The following is a 19,713-nucleotide window of genomic DNA, read 5'->3' as shown; positions in this document are numbered from 1 at the left end:
ACATTCCTGTTCTCCCACTATTGTAAATCTCTTGGCTGTCTTGGGGATTAAAAAGGTATCTTTTGTGCTGAGTAGCAAGCTGACTAAAAAGTCATGTAAAATAGGAAAGGAAGAGAGGAAAAATGGGGTCATCAGAAACAGAGCACAAGCTCAAATTAGCTAAGGGTGAGGAGGAAAGTCAGTCATTTCCTTTTCAAAGGAACCATCCTGGTACATCTCTGTAGACAAACCATAGAAAGTCTCAATCTGGATGGTCAGACAAGGATTTGAAATGCCTTCTTTTCAATGACAAGTGTAGCATCTGAATCAAGGCTCCACCTCACTTGGTCACATGAAATATTTTGTGGCTTTAATAGTTTGATCCAACTACAGCCACTAGTGTATAATTAACAGCAGATACATTTAAAAGGCTTCTAAACCAGGTTGCATGTTTTTATTACCTTGTTAAAAATGCCTGTGTGTTTCCATCAAACAAGCTATTGAGATTAAGAAAGATTAAATTCAAATTCATCAGGAAAATTTTCATGCAAAACCACATCACTTTGGAACATAACTTACCAAAGTAACAAATACCATCTATAGTTATTTTTGCAACATTAAAATAAAATGTAAGTGGGTATATCCAGAATTAATTTTTTTTGACAATGCAATGTGTAAGGTATCTATGTGCATACCAGAGCAGATCGTTGAGGTCCATTCCAACACGACTGTCCTCTGTCATATAACATGCTTTTATATTTATTTTCTTCTGGACCTGACCACTGATTCCATTGTCCCAATCTTGTTTCAGAACCTCCAGATTTCGAACGTTGAGTAGCCTAAAAAAGATAAATAGGAATAAAAGTTAACAATAGATTGAACACTTTAATGAATATTAGAGCTACATATGGAGCTTCCTTATTTGAGGAAAATTGTAAGTATCCACACACAACATTACAGATCCGGAGAATTACCACTATTTATTCAGAAATTCCACCATTTATTGAGAATTCAAACCATTTATTAGAATCTGGTACAAAATAATGAAGGCACCTTAAAGAAAAGAAAATCTTTTGATAACAAATGAAATACAGCAATTAACTGACGAAAGGAGAAAATATAAAAAATGCAGCAAATTAACAAAGTAAAAATACAATAAAAACATCTAAAAATGAGGTGTAAAATGGGAAGCAGGAATGGCTATAAGAGAAATGCACTGCTGTAGAGACATGTACAATTATGTGGAAGATAGCTGCCACTTACACAAAAAATAAATACACTTCTGGAGACACAAAACCAGTTTTATGAATATCAAGTGCTCAGATGACAAACCAGTTCTGAGCAACAAATGGAAAGCTGAATGTTGAAATGAATATACAGAAGGGCTCTACACAGGAAACAAAGCTGAAGACAATATATGGTAATGAAGAGGAAGTAGATGAGGAAGAGGTAGGAAGAGATATGATGCTACGAGAAGAATCTGACACACCACTGAAAGGACTCAGTAGAAACAAGGTGTACTCTGGCAGGATCAACACGGACAAAACTATTCCACCTAGCATGAAAGATCAGGTATTAATATTACTGACCCTTCAGTTTACTAAGTCATGGTTACAAAATAACTAACTGTAATTAATTATACAGAAATGGAAAGACTGGTAAAATCTGACCTCAGGTAAGATAAATGCATGAAAAAACATGTCAACAGAGAAACTAAAATTCATTTTAGAAGATAGGCTGAAGAAAGGCAAACCTATGTTTATAGCATTTGTTGATTTGGAGACAGTGACAGTGTTGACTGGAATAAACTCTTTGGAATTCTTAAGGTAGTAGGAATGAAATACACCAAGTGAGAGGTTACAGAAACCATACTTCAATGACCAAAGCCGAGGGACATGACAGGGAGGCAGTGGTTGAGAACGGTGTGAGACAGAGTTGTAGCCTATCCCCATGTTATTTAATGCTTACTCTGAGTAAGCAGTAAAAGAGAATTTTGAAAAGGAAATTACAGATCTAGAAGAAGAAATAAAAACTAAGGTTTGCCAATGACATTCTAATTCTGTGGCATGTGACAAAGGACTTGGAAGCTAGCTGAATGGGATGGATAGTGTCTTGAAAAGACGTTATACAAAATATGAAAATAAACTATGAATATAAGTGGGTGTAATTTAATTAAATCAGGCAATGCTGAAGTAATCAGAGTAAGGAGACTGGTTTGAAGACCACAGTGCTTTACTATGCCTAGTCCTGTTGGAGGTGCTATGGCCTTGTCTTCCTCCAACCTGTGACATGATGACTGTTATTATAACGATCTAATTTTGTTTATAATATCCTGTGTCAGATTCCTGATGGTGGACCAGTCTCAAGCACAAGTGAATAACGAACAACGCTGACCAACATTTTTGATACAAAGAATGTGAATGTTGAAACTTCCTTACAGATTAAATCTTTGTGCCAGATCTGGATTCAAAGCCAGGATCTTTGCCTATTGCGGGCAAGTGTTCTATCAAATGAGCTACCCAATCACAACTCATAACCATCCTCACAGCTAAACTTCCACCCTAACTCATTGCCTGTCTCTGGTGTGAAGGTCCAGGTTTGAGTTCCAGTCTGCCAGGAAGTTTCATATCACTGCACACACCACTGTATAGTGAAAATTCATTCTGGAAATTTAAGTGCTGTTCTTTGTTAAGTCACTGGTGGTGAATTTGAACATGAACTCATTTTTTGTCTTATAGGGCTTCTTTTTTCTTTTTTGCAGCATGCTACCCTCCATCCATGGAAAACCTTGAAAATGCTGTGGCTTAACTAAAACACACTGCAGATTTAATTAAGGCTCAGCTACCAGCTTTGCCTCTGAAACGACAGAATCTTATTTATCATGACCATGTCATGCAGTCTTTCCTGAATATTTCTCCAAGGAAGGTGAAATGTTTTCTTGTAATGATATTGAGTATAATATGGAAGTTTTTGGCCATGATCTGAGAGTAAATGAATGGCATCCAACAAATTTCCTTCTGTTCAGACTGTTTGTGCAATTAATCTGAAAAACACATATGAGAACTTCAAACTGCTACTCACACTTGTCCCATATGGAAAATAGAAATGGTGTATATGTGGAAATTTCAATTCTTCTCAGCATGCAACTTAGGTATACACAGCACAACTGGTGTCTATCCACGTGAGACAGCAGAGATGGGAAAAATCTCTGTTATGGAGAAAAAAATGGCTGGCTTTAAACAAGCCACTGCCTGTACACAAGACAATGAAGAACACTCCTGATGTTGAAAAATTTATGAAACCAATGAACAAAACTTATGTAGACTCATGTTCTTAATGAGAGAATTTTCCACGGATCAGTGAAGTAATGATAGAAGAAGGAAATTTTGTAGATGCACGAATTAGGGGTTAATGCCGGATTAATAATTCCTTGATTTGTTGAAGAATAGCATGGCTGTCTTTCAGAAGCGCAAGAAGTTTTTAGGCAACAATAACGCACAGAACTAATGTGATATTGTACAAGACCTACTGAAATCGTACTGTCTTATGGTATGCAACATGTCATATAAACTACATCACTTGATGATTAGTCTGAGTTTATCCTTGATGACCTTGGCGCATTAAGAGACAGACATGGAGAACAATTCCACCAGGACATTTCTTTAACAGAAAATCATTATCAAGGCAAATGGAGTACTGCAGTGTTGTAAGACTACTGCTGGTCCTTACAAAGTGATGTTTCTGTGACAAAGTACTGCTGAAAATATGGGAAAAAGTAGTTACTCATTTCTTTTCTTTGTTTGTATACTGACAGATTTTGTTTGCTGTTTGCAGTTGGAAGTCTTGTTGGAAGAGTTTGTCATTTTGCAATATAAATTTGATACATAAGCTGCCAAAGTAATTACAAAAACCATTATTACATGAAACCTGAGGCCTGCAGAGAAAGTCTAAAATTAAATCTGGATTAATTGTCTAATCATCTTCTAAAAACAATGTTTATTAATGCTGTAATGAGGAAAAGATGTTTTTTGCTGACCAGTGTAATTGGTATTTTTTTAAGCAAAAATATTGTTTATCAAGCACATGAAACAGTGAAGTGCCTTACATCCACAATGTTCATATTCTACTGCTACTTTAGAGACACAGCAATAAAATCTTGCTATGCGATGAACGTTAAAAGTAATTTATAAATATGTTCCACACAAAACTGATTCAGTATAAATCATATTAAAAAAGAATTATAAAATGTAAAATAATAAACTTACATGATCAAATGGACACAGTTTATAAACATATTCAGAATCCGTAAATTCAAAACATTCTCCATCCAATGGAGCGAACTCATCCTCTTCACCATAATCTTTCTCCATGGATTCTTGTAATTGCTTTATTTCACGCTGCACATCCCTTAGGTTACGATCGGCTTCTTCAAACTCTGACCGAGCCCTTGTAGCTTCTACGAACACACACGAAAAAACAACCAACCACCTTAACAACAGCAGTAACAGTTCCAATTATTAAATTACATCTACCTGAATAAGAGGGAGAATATCTCATGCATTATGAAAAACGTACAGCACAACTGTTTGAAAATTTCTAAGAACGTTGACAAACAACACTTACTATACTGATAGCAGAAACAATGTTAACTCCAAGAGACATGTGCTTCATCCCTCAAGTGGATGCCAAATATTTCTCCAAATAACCGAACAATGGGAAATCCATTAGGAAAAGAATAGTTGCTACTCACCATATAGCAAAGATGCTGAGTTGCAGTGAGACGCAACAATAATACTGTGACACAATACGCTTTCTGCCAACTAGCCCCCCCCCCACACACACACACGAGCGTGTGCGAATGCAACTCGCACACACGACCACAGTCTCTGGCAGCTGATGTGAGACTACGAACAGCAATATATGATGGGATAGGCAACGAGGTGGGGGTAAGGAAGAGGTTGGGATGGTGAGGGGTAGCAGGATAAGAGTGGGGGACAGTAAAGTGCTGCTGCAGGAGCATGCAGGGACGAGGTGGAGACAGGGTGGGGCAGCTAGGTGCAGTCGGGAGGTTAGAGGGAGGGGGTAAGGGGGAGGGGATAAGGCCGGGGGGTTGGGGGAGGTTAGTGGAACAGGAGAGAAGTAGAAAGACTGGAAGCATTGGTGGAATAGAGGGCTGTGTAGTGCTTGAATGTGAACAGGGAAGGAGCTAGACAGGTAAGGACAATGAGTAACGTAGGTTGAGGCAGAAGGGTTACGGGAATGTAGGATATATTGCAGGGAGAGTTGTAAGGACGACGACTAATGAAGGTTGAGGCCAGGAGGGTTACAGGATGTAGGACATATTGCAGAACTCTACCTGCAACACATCCTATGGATATTTTGAAGGGAGAGTTCTGCAATATATCCTACATTCCCATGAACCTGCTGGCCTCAACCTTCATTACTCATTGTCCTCACCCATCTAGTTCCTTCCCTGTTCCCATTCCAACACTACACAGCCCTCTGTTCCACCAACACTTCCACTCTCTCCCCTTCTTCGCTACTCCCGCCCCCCATTCCATCTAACATCCCGACTACACCTAGTTGCCCCACCCTCTCTCCACCTCGTCCCTGCATGCTCCTGCAGCAGCACTTTACCGTCCCCCACTCTTATCCTGCTACCCCTCACCGCCCCAGCCTCTTCCGTACCCCCACCCAGTTGCCTATCCCATCATGCACTACTGTTTGTAGCCTGACTTCAGCTGCCAGATACTATGGCTTTGTGTGTGTGTGTGTGTGTGTGTGTGTGTGTGTGTGTGTGTGTAAAAAAGAAGAATGTGGTTCTGCCAGTAAATATACAACAGCTATCACACTATATCCCCCTCACCTTGTTGGGAGGGTTATTGTGACAACCACTTTGAAGGTGAACAATGACTACACATACATACCATCAGTTCCAGTAGACAATAATTTAAATTTTACGGTTTTGAACAAACTTTACCCAATAACTCTACAACTTGTTACATAAAATCTTATAAGTCTTCAACCTCTCAATCCACATTTAAGTTGTGCGCTGTTGGTTGCTTGTTGCGCTGGTAGAATTACAGCATTGTCTGTTTACAAGGGCATGCTGAAAAATAATGTCTGCAAACATAATGGCTCCAAAAAGAAATTATTAACATTCTACACATCATTATCCTTTATGTCTACATATTTGCAGCCTTCTGCCACTAGAGGGCTCCAAATTGTAGTGTGTAACAAGGCAGTGTGTATGTAACTATGTCGGCGCATGAGAAGCAGTGAGGTGTAATTGAGTTTCAAATGTGAACAGTTTGTTCACACATGGAGCACCCTCTCCTTCAGCACAATTCCACACCACATACGGTGCTACAACAATTTGACAAATTGGGTTCACTGGCATCGATCATCCTCCATAAAGTTCCGACTAAGCACAATGCGATTTTCACCTGTTCCCAAAACTTACAGAATACTTTCAAGAACTTCACTTTGATAGTGATGATGTGGTGCAAGCAGGGTGAGGCTGTCGTTCTGTCTGAAAAGTCAAACATTCTATACTGACAGTTTCAACAAACTTGTCTCTTGTTGGGAGAAATTTGTTTGTCACCAGGGTGACTACAATCATAAATAAATATGGAGACATCAAGAATAAAGATGTAGAATGGCTGGAATATCTACAATTATGAAAAGGATAGATCGCTGCTCACCATAAAGATGACACTGACACACAGAGGAAACACTGTTACTCACTGTGCTTTTGGCCAAAGCCTTCCTCAGAAAAGAAAGAAGAATATTCACACAAGCAAGCATACCTCATGTACACATGACCACTACCTCCAGCTGCTCTGGCTGGACTGCAACTGTTGTTTTGAATGAAAGAACCAGTCCTAAGGGGCAGTGAAAGAGGGGGAGGCATAGGGTACGGGTGAAGGGAGACGTGTGGAGTGTGGACTGAACGGAAGGCAGCAGGACAAGGCTGTCAGACGCAGTGTTGAGCAGCTCTGTGGTGAGCGGGGCACATGAAACAGAAAAAAAAGAGGTGCAGAGAATGGAGAAAGATCAGTGGGTACATAGGCAGAGAACAGTGTACAATCAGTGTGAGGGGCCATGAACCGAGAGGAGGTGATAAGGCGAAAGGGGCAGAAACTGTTGGATGGAGGGTGTGGGGGCAGTGGGTTATCGTAGGTTGAGGCCAGGATATTTTCAAAAGTGGAGAATGTATTGTATGGACAATGCCTATATGCGCAGTTCAGAAAAGCTGGTGGAAGAGTGAAGGATCCAGCTGCTCCATGTAGTGAAGCACACATTGAAGTAAAGCGTGTTATGCCACAGGATGGTCCACTTTGCTCTTGGCCACAGTTTGAATGTGGCCATTCAAGCTGGTGGACAAGTAGTTTGTAGGCATACTAATACAAAAAACTGCGCAATTACTGCAGCAGAGCTGGTATATGACATGACTGGTTTTACACAGGGCCTGTTCTCTGATGGGGCAGCATAAGCCTGTTATAGTTCTGGAATAGGAAGTACTAGAGGTGTGGATGGACAGGTCTTGCACCTAAATCTTCTATAAGGATATGAACCCTCTGCCTATGTGCTGGGATTGTGAGTGGCATAGGGATGGGCAAGGATGCTGTGGAAGTTGGATGGACGATCACTTTAAACCTTTTTCACATGGAACGAGGCAGCTAATGTTGATGCGGATGGGGACATGACATCCGACCTCATAAAATGCTGCGCTGTTGGCACACAGGAAGTGCTGGTTAACATGATTGTGCTCTCCAGCAACTGTTGTCAGCTTTATTTGGCCTACATAGATTTCAAGATCGAGATTTATTTCTTAATTTCATCTGAATGAAAGAGGAGCTGTTTTTGAAGCTGCAGACCGTCAATGAAAAAGATTTTTACTGCCAAGATACAAACATGAGACAGGCGATAAACTCAGATGAGTACACATATGTTACAAAAAATTTCATAATAGCAAAAACTTCCAGTGTGTAACATACATTTATCTTCAGACATAAACTGTCAGCCAAGTTAAGATTTTTAAGCACTGGGGAAACATTCCAGTCCTTGGCCTTTGCAACAAGAATTGCCAAAAATTAATTATTTATAATAAATAACATTGATTATTGAGATTGAATGTAACATTCTTAGCGTGAACTCACTAAAGATGAACTCTTGATAATATATAAAATAGAAAGAAACTTCCACATGGGAAAAATATATTAAAAACAAAGATTCAAAGACTTACCAAGTGGGAAAGCGCCGGCAGACAGGCACATGAACAAAACACACAAACACACACACAGAATTACTAGCTTTCGCAACCGATGGTTGCTTCTTCAGGAAGGAGAGGGAAAGACGAAAGGATGTGGGTTTTAAGGGAGAAAAAAAGGACAGGTGTACACTCTGGATGTGTGTGTGTGTGTGTGTGTGTGTGTGTGTGTGTGTGTGTGTGTGCGCGCGCGAGTGTACACCTGTCCTTTTTTTCCCCTAAGGGAAGTCTTTCCGCTCCGGGGATTGGAATGACTCCTTACCCTCTCCCTTAAAACCCACATCCTTTCGTCTTTCCCTCTCCTTCCTGAAGAAGCAACCATCGGTTGCGAAAGCTAGTAATTCTGTGTGTGTGTTTGTGTGTTTTGTTCAAGTGCCTGTCTGCCGGCACTTTCCCGCTTGGTAAGTCTTGGAATCTTTGTTTTTAATATATATATATATATATATATATATATATATATATATATATATATATATATATATATATATATATATATATATATATAAAACAGAAAGAAACTTCCACATGGGAAAAATATATTAAAAATAAAGATTCCAAGACTTACCACGCGGGAAAGCGCCGGCAGACAGGCACATGAACAAAACACACAAACACACACACAGAATTACAAGCTTTCGCAACTGGCAGTTGCTTCGTCAGGAAGGAAGGAAGGAGAGGGAAAAATGAAAGGGTGTGGGTTTTAAGGGAGAGGGTAAGGAGTCATTCCAATCCCGGGAGCGGAAAGACTTCCCTTAGGGGAAAAAAAGGACAGGTATACACTCGCGCACACACACACACACACATATCCATCCGCACATACACAGACACAACCTTTTTTTCCCCTAAGGGAAGTCTTTCCGCTCCCGGGATTGGAATGACTCCTTACCCTCTCCCTTAAAACCCACACCCTTTCATTTTTCCCTCTCCTTCCTTCCTTCCTGACGAAGCAACTGCCAGTTGCGAAAGCTTGTAATTCTGTGTGTGTGTTTGTGTGTTTTGTTCATGTGCCTGTCTGCCGGCGCTTTCCCGCGTGGTAAGTCTTGGAATCTTTATTTTTAATATATATATATATATATATATATATATATATATATATATATATATAATAGAAAGAAACTTCCACATGGGAAATGACAGCTGAAAAGGCAAGCACTGGGCATTACGAGTGTGAACCACTGGTGCCTCTTGTGAGAACAGATTTTGCAGCTCCTAGGTGTGGTACTGGAAATGCTTTAAATAATGCTGTTGAGGAAGTGTATGGGGTGAGATACCCGTCTGTTGACAGTGGCTGAGGCGAAATAGCTGCATTGGACATAGGCTGCAGGAGAGCTAATGGAGCAGGGTCATGGGCATCCTGCACATTGGGGATGCTGCTGCCTGTGTTGTTGGTGGATGGTGGATCAAGAGTAATGTTGGCATAGAATGGCTTCAAACCATCGATCAATATGCTGATACAGATGGGGTGCAAATATAAGGCAGATGTCTCCGAGTCCTGCTTCAGGACCATCATGGTGCTGGTGAGAGGTTGGCCACATGCAAGTTATGCAGTCCTGCAAGCTGGTGATGAACTCAGGGATCATGTCGCGAAATCGCCCGGCATGGTGAGTGGCTGACCATAAACAAGTTCGGCAGCCAAAATACCAAGATCGCCCATGCAAGTGACGTATGGCAGAGTAGGGTGGCCTTCAAGGTACAGTGGAGCCATTACACCACGCCACTGGCAGCTGCCTGGTAGCTTGATGTCAACTGCACGTCAGTCCTGCAGAGATCTGTCAGCTCGCAAAGAAGGGCAGATGTAAACTATTACCATGATATGTAGTGACGTGGCACCAGCAGCCAAAATAGGAATCCACGTGGAGATGAAGGCGGTGGCTACTGTGATGGCAGTGATGTTGGGTATTAGGATTGCAACCAGCCCACTATGGTGAGAAGGTAGAGACACCCATCAAAGGAAAGTAGAGAGCAAACAATGACATCATGAATATCGGTGAACTTTTGCCTGGCGACAGGTGTGCTGAAGAGGAGACAGGGGTCAGTTCAAATCCTTCAGTCCCTCTGAATACCTAGCCACATGAAATGTTGCATCATCAGAGCAGCGGACATGTGCACAGGGTGCACTGAGCCAGTGGAAATGTTGCACCAGATACTGCTGTCTAAGCCAGGAGCCAATGTGCTTTAAAGATGGAGTGTTGAAGTGATGTACACGCAGACACGGGCGAGTTTCAGGTGATGCTGCTGGATGGTGCTAAATGCCTCACAGTCCAGGGACAAGGCAACACCTCAGGTGCGGCTGAGGTAGTTGGCGACAGTGTTCCCCATTCTTGCAATGATGTGATATATGGCAGTAGTAAATTCAGAAATGAATGACATCTGCCAGAAGCGAAACAGGGAGAACTGCTCAATGTCTTTTGCATGGTCACATGTTATAGGCTCATGGCTGGTGAAGACTGTGAAGTGACGGGCCTCCACCAACGCTTGAACGTATTTCATACCCTGTTGATGATGAGGAGCCCTGTATCGTGAGCTTCAGTGCCACTGAGTGGCATTAGCTGGAGAAGAAAGCAAGCACCTGCCAAGTGTTGCCAACATGCTGCTGCAGCACAGCACTGAAGGCCATTTGGCTGGGATCGACCACAATGGCAAACAGGGCACTGGGGTGTGGGTGGGTGAGAATGATAGCAGCCCCCAAGTCGCACTTGGCAGCAGAGACCCTGTCTTGTATTTACACCATCCACAGCAACAGTTTGTTGCCCTCTGTTTTGGTGCCACAAAGGGCAGCAGAGAGCATCTCCTGCATAGCAGAAGCAGTCCTCAGATGGCAGTGTATGAAGTTTAACATGCTGAGCAAGTGGCGGCTGTCCCAGAAACTTTATGGGGACAGGAATTCAAGGATAGCTTGCACCTTGTCACGCAGGGCAGCAGAGATTGCATGGCCCAGGAATATCACCTCACTGGCACTGAGAATGCACTCTGCTGAGTTTTTGTTGTTGTTGGCATTCTAGAGACACTCAAAAATACTGCAGAGGTTCTTGCGGTGTTTGTGGGCATCGTGGAAAGAACCAGCATGCCATCTAAGTAGGTGAAACAACACAGAAAGCCTTGCAAGATGCCGTCCCAGGAACACTGCCATCATTGCGCAGCATTACAGAGGCCGAAGGCCATGAATGCGCTCTCGTAGAATGCAAATAGTGTGATGATGGCAGTCTTCTGGGTATCCTTTGGTGTGACCAGAATCTAGATGAAAGCTTTGGCATGGCTGATCATGCTAAAAATTCTAGATCTAGCTAGCACATTGCTGTAGCTGTATAGGAGTGGCACTGGATACCAGTCAGGGATGGTACGGGTGTTTTAACTTCCGGTAATCGACGTATGGGCAAGAGCCAACTTTCTTCTTGGCATGTTGAAGGACAGACACCCACGGGCTCTGTGAAGGATGCAGCATGCCGGCAGCAAGTAGCCCTTCAAACTTGGCCTTCGCAATCTTGAGTTTGTGCAGCCATAGGGGTCATGGCTGGCAGAAGACAGATGGTTCATGGGTGGCGTCGATGTAGTGGACAGTTGAATGGCGGACCTTCTGAGGTGTGCTGGATGGATGTGTGAGAATAGAAAACTGCGCCAAGGCAGTGCATTGGCCAGAATATGCCATCTCCTTTGCATAGAAGAAAACAGGGAAATGAGTGGTGCCACTCTTTGATCTCCCGACAGTGCGGTCAATGAGGTGCCAGCTGGCAATGTCAGGAGCAGGCAGCAGTAACTAATGAAGTCGAAAAACACAAATCGCAGAACTGGTGTCGATGAGGAATGGCATGGCAGAGCTAACATCATGGACAAACAGGCACTGGGAGAGCAAGCAACAGCCAGATGCACCTAATCCACTCGGCTGTTGGGATTTGTGTGCTAAGAACAGTGCTCCCTGCAGTTTGCAGCGTACAGGCCAAAGGTACCAGAAGAGGCTGGCTGGGTCATGGGAGGGATTGGCAGGTGGCTAGAGCTGGGCCGGTGGTAGCTGTTGTTGGGCCAATGGCTGGGGCTGCGCAGATTCAGTGGTCAGAACTGAGGTGGTCCTAAGTTTCCTGCAGTGCTGCCATGTCAGCAATGAGTCAGATGAGGAAGTAATAAACTCCCTGGCTACTGTCTACTATGCTGTGGGCTGGTTGGGTGGGGAGTGGCCAGTGACGTCATTCGTGGCGCATTGAGTGGCAAGGGGGAGCTCATGGCAGGGTGGTTAGCAGAATGACGACCAGTTGACTGCGCCAGGTAGAGGTAGGGCTGGCAAGTGGCAGTTGCACGAAAGGAAGCCAGCATCTTGCTCACCCTAAAAGTGAGGCCAGCGATGCTGGTGGAGAGAGTTCAGTGTGCGACAGCACAGATTCCTGTATTGGGGCTGGGACATGAGCCAGTCAGATGTTGTATAAGAAATAGTCAGAAATTATATGTGGCTATGCCAAGCTTTGGAGATCATTCAGGAATCGTGAGGGTTGCCAGTCTCAACACTACACAAAGGAAAGGAAGACTCTGACATGCTACATTTCTGACAATCTGAGTTGTGTCACAAAATGGCAGCGGAGAATCTTTTAACAGTCTGTGGCCAGGGGCCATCCGATGACATCGTGGACCTCCACTGCATATGTCAGCTTCAGCTGGCTGACCACAACAGCAAATCCAGGAGCATCCTGGTGATGGTGCAGCCAGCGAAAAAGCCACTGAAGAAAACCACATGTGTGGGTTCCGCAGCAGGTGAGTTGCTATATGGGCATGTGGAATAGTGGTGGCATGTGAGGGATTGTGCATTGGTTTGTTGACACTGGGAGGGACAGTTGCAGCGATAGTAGAAGCAGGGGCCAGGGCGCGCATCGGTATGGAGTCTGGCGGTGGACTGACAGTGGATTGGGGCACTGTGAGTTGTGTGTGTAGGATAATGTGCAGCATTCCAGCTCTGCAAGAAGCATGGTCAGCTTGCCAATGATGTGTTCTGTTGACACAGCACAGCACATACACTTGAAAAACAGCTTATGATCAGAAGCACACTATTGTTAGTAGCACGGAAACGAAAGTTGCTGATGGGTTGAGCATGTGTGCAGGAGTCTAAACAATTGCTAACGGGATGAGGTGGTCAACAACATGATGTAACAGAAAATTAGGTCAATTGAGGTTATTGTCGGGTCACCAGTGTAGCAACGTTTCTCTACTTAACTTACGAGTTTGATTATGAAAGAGAAAAACAGAGCATGGTAGGCACTGCACAAAGAAAAATGTTCAACTAACCTACTACAAAAAAACAGGAAGTAGTCTCAAAATTTATAGAAGCTGAAGAAAGTTACTTGCCAATGTGGGTGGCACTAGACACAAGTGCACCATGACAGAAATAGCATACACTGGGCAAAGTCATAATTTTGTCCCCTAATATCACTATCACCAATATTTTTTGACACAGGGTGCAAAAATAATCATCTCCGATGGAAGATGCATTAAAAACCTGTTTATATGGCTCGCTGCATAGCAGGTGTACAGTCGTTGTAGCATGGTAATGTCTTTACACTTCATGGTAAGTGTGTCTGTACTACACGCACTGCCGCCTGGCACCACCATTACGTTGCAGAACAGAAGCTGATGTTGATGCTGCGAGGACAAGAAAAGACTCAAAGTGAGGCTAGGTCACTGGAAGGTTCACTAGGCACTGAGCTATTGTTTTGTACTGGTGGCCAGGAAGCACAGTATGCAGACATCCATTCACACAGCAGGATCAACAGCTTGGGACAAATGTAAAAGTGGAAAAGAAGAAACTGGCTGTCTTAGCAGATGGCCATAATAAGCGAGGGATGTAAGGAACTGTTAAGAGATAGATGTCGGGTGAAAGGCTGCCACAAACATGAATTACATCAGCGGTTTGGGGTTTTGGTAAGCTACGAAGGTTTCCTTTAGAAGGCCCGTAAACAGGTTGGCACAGGTGGATTCCATGTGAACGCCCATGGCTGTGCTGTGTATTTGTTCTTGTATCTTCCTTTCAAAAGAGAAGTAGTTGTAAGTTAGTAACATGTATGAGGAATGACATAGTGAGTCTGGAGTCTTAAGAACATTGAGAGAGGAAGTGTTCAAAAGCAACAAGACCATGAGCATTAGGAACGTTGGTGTCTAGGGAAATGGCATCAATAGTGATGAATAGGGATCCACGAGGTAAAGGCGTGTGGATGGTGGTGAGTCAGTGTATGAAGCGGTTGGTATCTGATGTGGGAGGCTTGATTTGGGTTGCTGATTGGAGATGTGGGTCAATGAGGGCTGAAATTCTTTCAGTGGTAGCACAATAACTAACTAGAATGGGGTGCCCAGGATTGCTGTGTTTGTGAATTTTGGAGAGAATGAAAAAGGTGAGTGTGCAGGTTGTCATAGGGCTGAGGAGGGAAATGGATTCAGGGGAAAGGTTCAGGGTAAGGCTTAAGGCTTTAGCTGGGACTGAATGTTACGGTCGACTTCTGGGATAGGATCACTCTGGCAGAGATTAAAGGTGAAGGAGTCAAACAATTAGCAGAGACCTTTCCCCAGATAATCACTGCAGTTCATAATGACAGCAGTAGAGCCTTTGTCCACAAGTACGATGATTAGATGATGAGCTGTTTTGAAGTTATGTGTGTATGTCTTCTTCTGCTGAAAGAGTGGTGTTCTCTGGAAGGGGCTTGGGAAAGGACAGTGTGGCCAAGTTCGACGTAAGAAATTCCTTAAAGGTGACCAGGCAGGAGGCCTCTGCCAGTTGTCTATCATCTCCTGAATTCTGCCAGAGTGATCCAGTCCCAGAAGACCAACATAACCTTCAATCCCTGATTAAAGCACTAGTCCCTTCATAGAAATTCTCTCCTGAATCCATTTCCTCCTCACCCCTGTGACACCGTCCACTCCCACCTTCTACATGCTCCCCAAAATCCACAAACCCAACAATCCTTGATGCCCCAATGGAGCTAGTTCATATGCCCTTGCTGAAAGAATTTCAGCTCTCACTGACCAACATGTCCAACCAATTGCCCAAATAAACTCATGTCCATGGTCTTGCTTCTATTGAAGATTACCTCTCCCAACCTCCTTCAGACTCGAAAACCACTACCTCATTCCTCGCACACCTTCCTAACAATCGTAACACACAACTACATCTCCTTTGAAGTGGAGGTATACAAACAAATCTATGGCACCCACCTATGCCTTCCTCTTTATGGGCCATCTACAAGAACCATTCATAGCCTATCAAAACCCCAAACACCTGGTCTAATTCAGCTCCACTGATATCTTCACAATATGAACTCGGGGCCACGACACCCTATCCTCATTTCTTCACAATCTCAACATCTTTTCTCCCATCGGTTTTGCATGATCCTCCTCAATCCAGCTTGCTATCTTCTAGTCCACATTAAACCCACCAATAACAAAGAGTACTTGTATTTCAACAGCTGCTATCCCTTCCACTCCAAAAAATCTCTCCCAGTGGCCTCTGATACGAACAGTCTTGTCCAATATGATGAAGGTGTCACAGTATCTCCACTCTCCTCTCCTCCCTCCCCAAATCCTCCCACTACCTCGTTACCAGCTGCAAAGGAGCAACCCCCCCACCCCCCTCCCCCAATCCCATGTCCCCCAATATCCCCCTGGACTGCAGAATTGGATCACATCCTTCATCTGGGCTTTGATAATCTATCATCATGATCTGAAATGAGGGACATTGTACCCAATTTTGATGAGGATTGTGTGTTTAAAGGGACTAAACTACTGGGTCATCAGTCCCTCCATTTGATGAGAGAAATACGTAAAAAGGCAGAAACCAAAGAAAGCAGGAACTTGGCTGCTCACCTTTATAAACAAGTCAAAGAGTTTAAAAAGGGCATAACAGTAGTTGTCACAGGATAGGTAAAAGGAAATAGAGATAACCCAGACAGCATCTGGCACAAGAGGGTCTAAAGGCACAAAAAGGTGAGAGGGGAAGAAAGTAACCCGCAATCACATGGGGGATACCTGCCGCAGGGGGATACACCCCACCTCCCCTCCCCCCCCACAACCACCTCTAACACTGAAAGAGTGGGAGTGTTATATTTTAGTATGAAATCCGCTCTCCCTCAGGAAATGCAACACTTTGGTAGTGGCTGTCACATCATATGCAAGCATCTGAGGTAATGAGGTAGACATGTTGAGAGCGTGCTGTAGATCAGCCAGCATGGCACACTCAACAAGAACATGCACTGTTGTCAGTAGACTACCTCAACTGCAGAGAGGAGGATCCTCCTGACGCAGAAGGAACTTGTGGGCGAGTCTCGAATGGCCAATGCATAGTCGGCACAACACAATGGCACCTTTGTGACAAGCCTGGAAAGATGGATGCCACACCTTAGTGGATCCCTTAATTGCTCTTAACTTGGGTCGAGTTATTCTAAGTCTGTGGCTGGTATTCTGATGTCTTTAAGTTGATCACCTGTTGTTGCATCTTTAGCTAGATGATTGGCAATTTAATTTCCTGGAAGGCCTATGCGGCTCGATGTCCAGAGCAGCAGAGGTCAACCAGTAGGTCCTGTATTAAGCAGCCAAAAGATTTTTGGAACAAGATGAGGATATGACTTTTAAGCAACTCGCGGAATTGCTACAGATCAGAAAGTTCATCATGGCCAGCCAGAGATTTGGCATACAGCAAAGCCTGAAGTTCAGCAACCAACTCTGTAATGTATACACTGCAGGCACTGTGTGTTCAAAAGCGTAACCAACCCTGTCATTTACTTTTGATCCATCCGTGAAGATGCATACCACATTAGAATAATCAAGAAGGATCGAATGAAACAGTTGTAAGAGAAGGGTAAGATCAGCATTGTTCTTGGGGTCAGAAAAGAGGTCCATCCATATCAGAGGACAGAGTACAGACCACAGGAGGTGTTGAGAGGAAGCCCTAGTAACACAGACTAAGGGATGCTGTTGGAGGTCCTTCAGTGGAGTATTGAGTTGGATCCCAGCTGGTCTACCCAGTTTTGGACAGCGCACAAACAATCTGAACTGTTGGTTGTAGAACAGAGTTGAGTGACATGGGTGAGTAGGTATCTGACACATAGTGAGTGTGTAATTAGCCACAAGCTGCTGTCATCTAACATGCAGCAGTGAGTCACTGGCTTTCGTCAGGAGACTCAACAGTGCTCGTACGGCAGGCCCCTGTAGTCAACCACATGCCAGTTTGGTGAACAGGGTCCAGCAAGCTCAGTACAGATGGTACTGCCAACCACAGGCAATGCGTCCATAGTCTATGCGGGATAAAAACAGCACTTTGTAAAATCTCAGAAAAACTATGTGGTCCCCTAGCTTCTTGTCAAATAAGATACCTACGAATTTTAAACTTTTAATTACTTCAAGTAACTGGCCAACAAAAATTACTGGGTGTGGGTGCACAGCCTTGAGTCTACAAAAACGCATATCTTGTGATTTTGCAGGAGAAAATCGAGAGCCATAATTCAGGGCCCAGTCATGGACTCTCCAGCCAGCCTCCTGATGTTGGCACTCAGCAATGTGCAGAGACGTAGGGGCGTAGCACAGGCAAAGATCATCCACATATAGTGACGGAAAGACTGTAGGGCCCACTGCATTTACAATACCACTGATATGGACAGCAAACAGCTTTATGTTTGGAGAAGATCCCTGAGGGACTCCAGTTTCCTGTATATATTGGTTGCTGAGAGTCGAACCTATCTGTACCTGAGAAAGTCAGACACACAGGAAATTCCGCACAAAAATGCGCAAACTGTCCCAGAAACCCCACTAATGCAATTTAGAGAGGACGTGATGTCACCAGGTCATATTGTATGCCTTCTGTAGGTCAAAGAACACAGCAATGACATGTTGACAATGCACAAAAGCATTGTGCACTGCAGATTCCAGACAAACCAGATGATCTATGGAGGACTGGAAATCCCAAAAGCCACTTTGGAATTGTGATATATGCCCTCCAGCTTCAAGGCACCAACAAAGACTGTGGTTGACCATTTGTTCAAATAACTTACACAACCCATTCATCAGGGAGATTGGCTGGTAGGTAGTTAAAATATGTGATCCTTTCCCAGTTTCATTAACAGCAATAATAGTACCTTCCCGCCATTGAGAGGGGAATTCTCCTTCCAACAAAATCCGATTAAAAAGTCTGAGGATGTACTTCATGTTGTCAGCATGAAGATGTGTGAGCCTTTGGTTTGGGATTTTTTCAGGTCTAGCTGTGAAACTCCCATTTGCTAAAAGGGACACTGTATGATACAGAGCTAAGAGCACAGAAGGATAGTGGGGTCACTCAATGAGGTGTTTCAGGATCAAGAAATTACTGCAAATGGACACTTCAGTGAAGTGTGCCTCTAAACATTAGGCAAATACCATGGGATCAGTGCAGATGTTACCATTGCAAGGATGCAGGCATCAGCATGGGTGGAGGATGGCCGCAAATGCAGCAGAGTTTAGTCCGTACTTGGGACGGTGGGGTGTGGAATCGCAAGATTACACAAATATTGCTCACAAACTGCTGCTTCCTTTTCTTTATTAAAAACTGCACTTTCACCTGGAGTCTCTTGAATGCTATTAAATTACCTACAGAGGGATGGTACTTGCACTTTTGACGTGCCCTGTGATGTTCCCTGATAGCTGTGGCTCTATTTTCAGAGCACTGTGGCACCAGCGGTCTTCGAGATTAGCCTGAGGAGTAGGGCATCATTGCTGCTGCTGCTGCTGCACAAATAATAATATCAATAGCATCCTTAACTACTTGGTTGATATCCATCACACGACTGGCTGCAAAAGTGGCTGTAGAGGACAAAGCCTGCCAGTCAGCTTTCTGAAGCAACAAATGGGAAGCATTATCCATATGTCTACGCGGGAGGGAATGATAGGAAAATGGTCATTGCCACAAAGGTCGCCATGGACCCGCCACTGAATCAGAGGTAAGACATTCGGGCTGCAAACTGTGAGATCAACAGCTGAGTATGTCCTGTAGGCTGCACTGAAATGTGTTGCAGTTCCAGTGTTGAGTAGGCAGACGTCCAATTCAGAAAGGAGGTGTTCTAGTACATGGCCTTTGCAAGATGTAATGTCAACACCCTACAGAGGATTATGGGCATTAAGGCCCCCAATAAGAGGAAGGGGTAGATAGCTGTTCCACTAACTCTAACAGTTTGTGATAATCCATCTTGGGGGTAGATAAACATTACAGACTGTCATTCTAACTGAAAGGTAGAAACTAACAGCCATGGCCTCTAGTGCAGTGGTAAGGACACCTGTTCACTGAAAATATCTGGACATATGAGGGTACAGACTCCACCAGATACTCTCTTGACATAAACGTGACTGGTACAGTAGACTTTGTAGTTTTTCAGAGAGAAATAAAATAACCCCTTGTTTTACATTCTTTTTTCGATACTTGAAGAGGCAATTCACTGAAAGTTTCGTAATTCCACTTGTATCTAATAAGTGAT

The 19,713-nt window shown here is 43.6% G+C and overlaps 1 protein-coding gene across 1 annotated transcript in view; it reads right to left on the bottom strand.

The window, feature by feature from the left end:
* The window catches only part of LOC126271878 (glucosidase 2 subunit beta), a 188,638-nt gene that overhangs the window by 27,589 nt on the left and 141,336 nt on the right, over positions 1–19,713 (bottom strand). Inside the window, exons 9-10 of the mRNA XM_049974230.1 lie at positions 4,245–4,435; positions 675–818 (exon numbers count right to left, since the gene is read on the bottom strand). Of these exons, the coding sequence (XP_049830187.1) occupies positions 675–818; positions 4,245–4,435 (335 nt within the window). The remainder of the gene's footprint in view (positions 1–674; positions 819–4,244; positions 4,436–19,713) is intronic.

This window comes from Schistocerca gregaria, chromosome 5 (assembly GCF_023897955.1).
Source record: "Schistocerca gregaria isolate iqSchGreg1 chromosome 5, iqSchGreg1.2, whole genome shotgun sequence".
Taxonomy (NCBI): domain Eukaryota; kingdom Metazoa; phylum Arthropoda; class Insecta; order Orthoptera; family Acrididae; genus Schistocerca; species Schistocerca gregaria.
The sequence above is the reverse complement of the archived record's forward strand: the minus strand, read 5'-3'. Positions and strand labels throughout refer to the sequence as shown.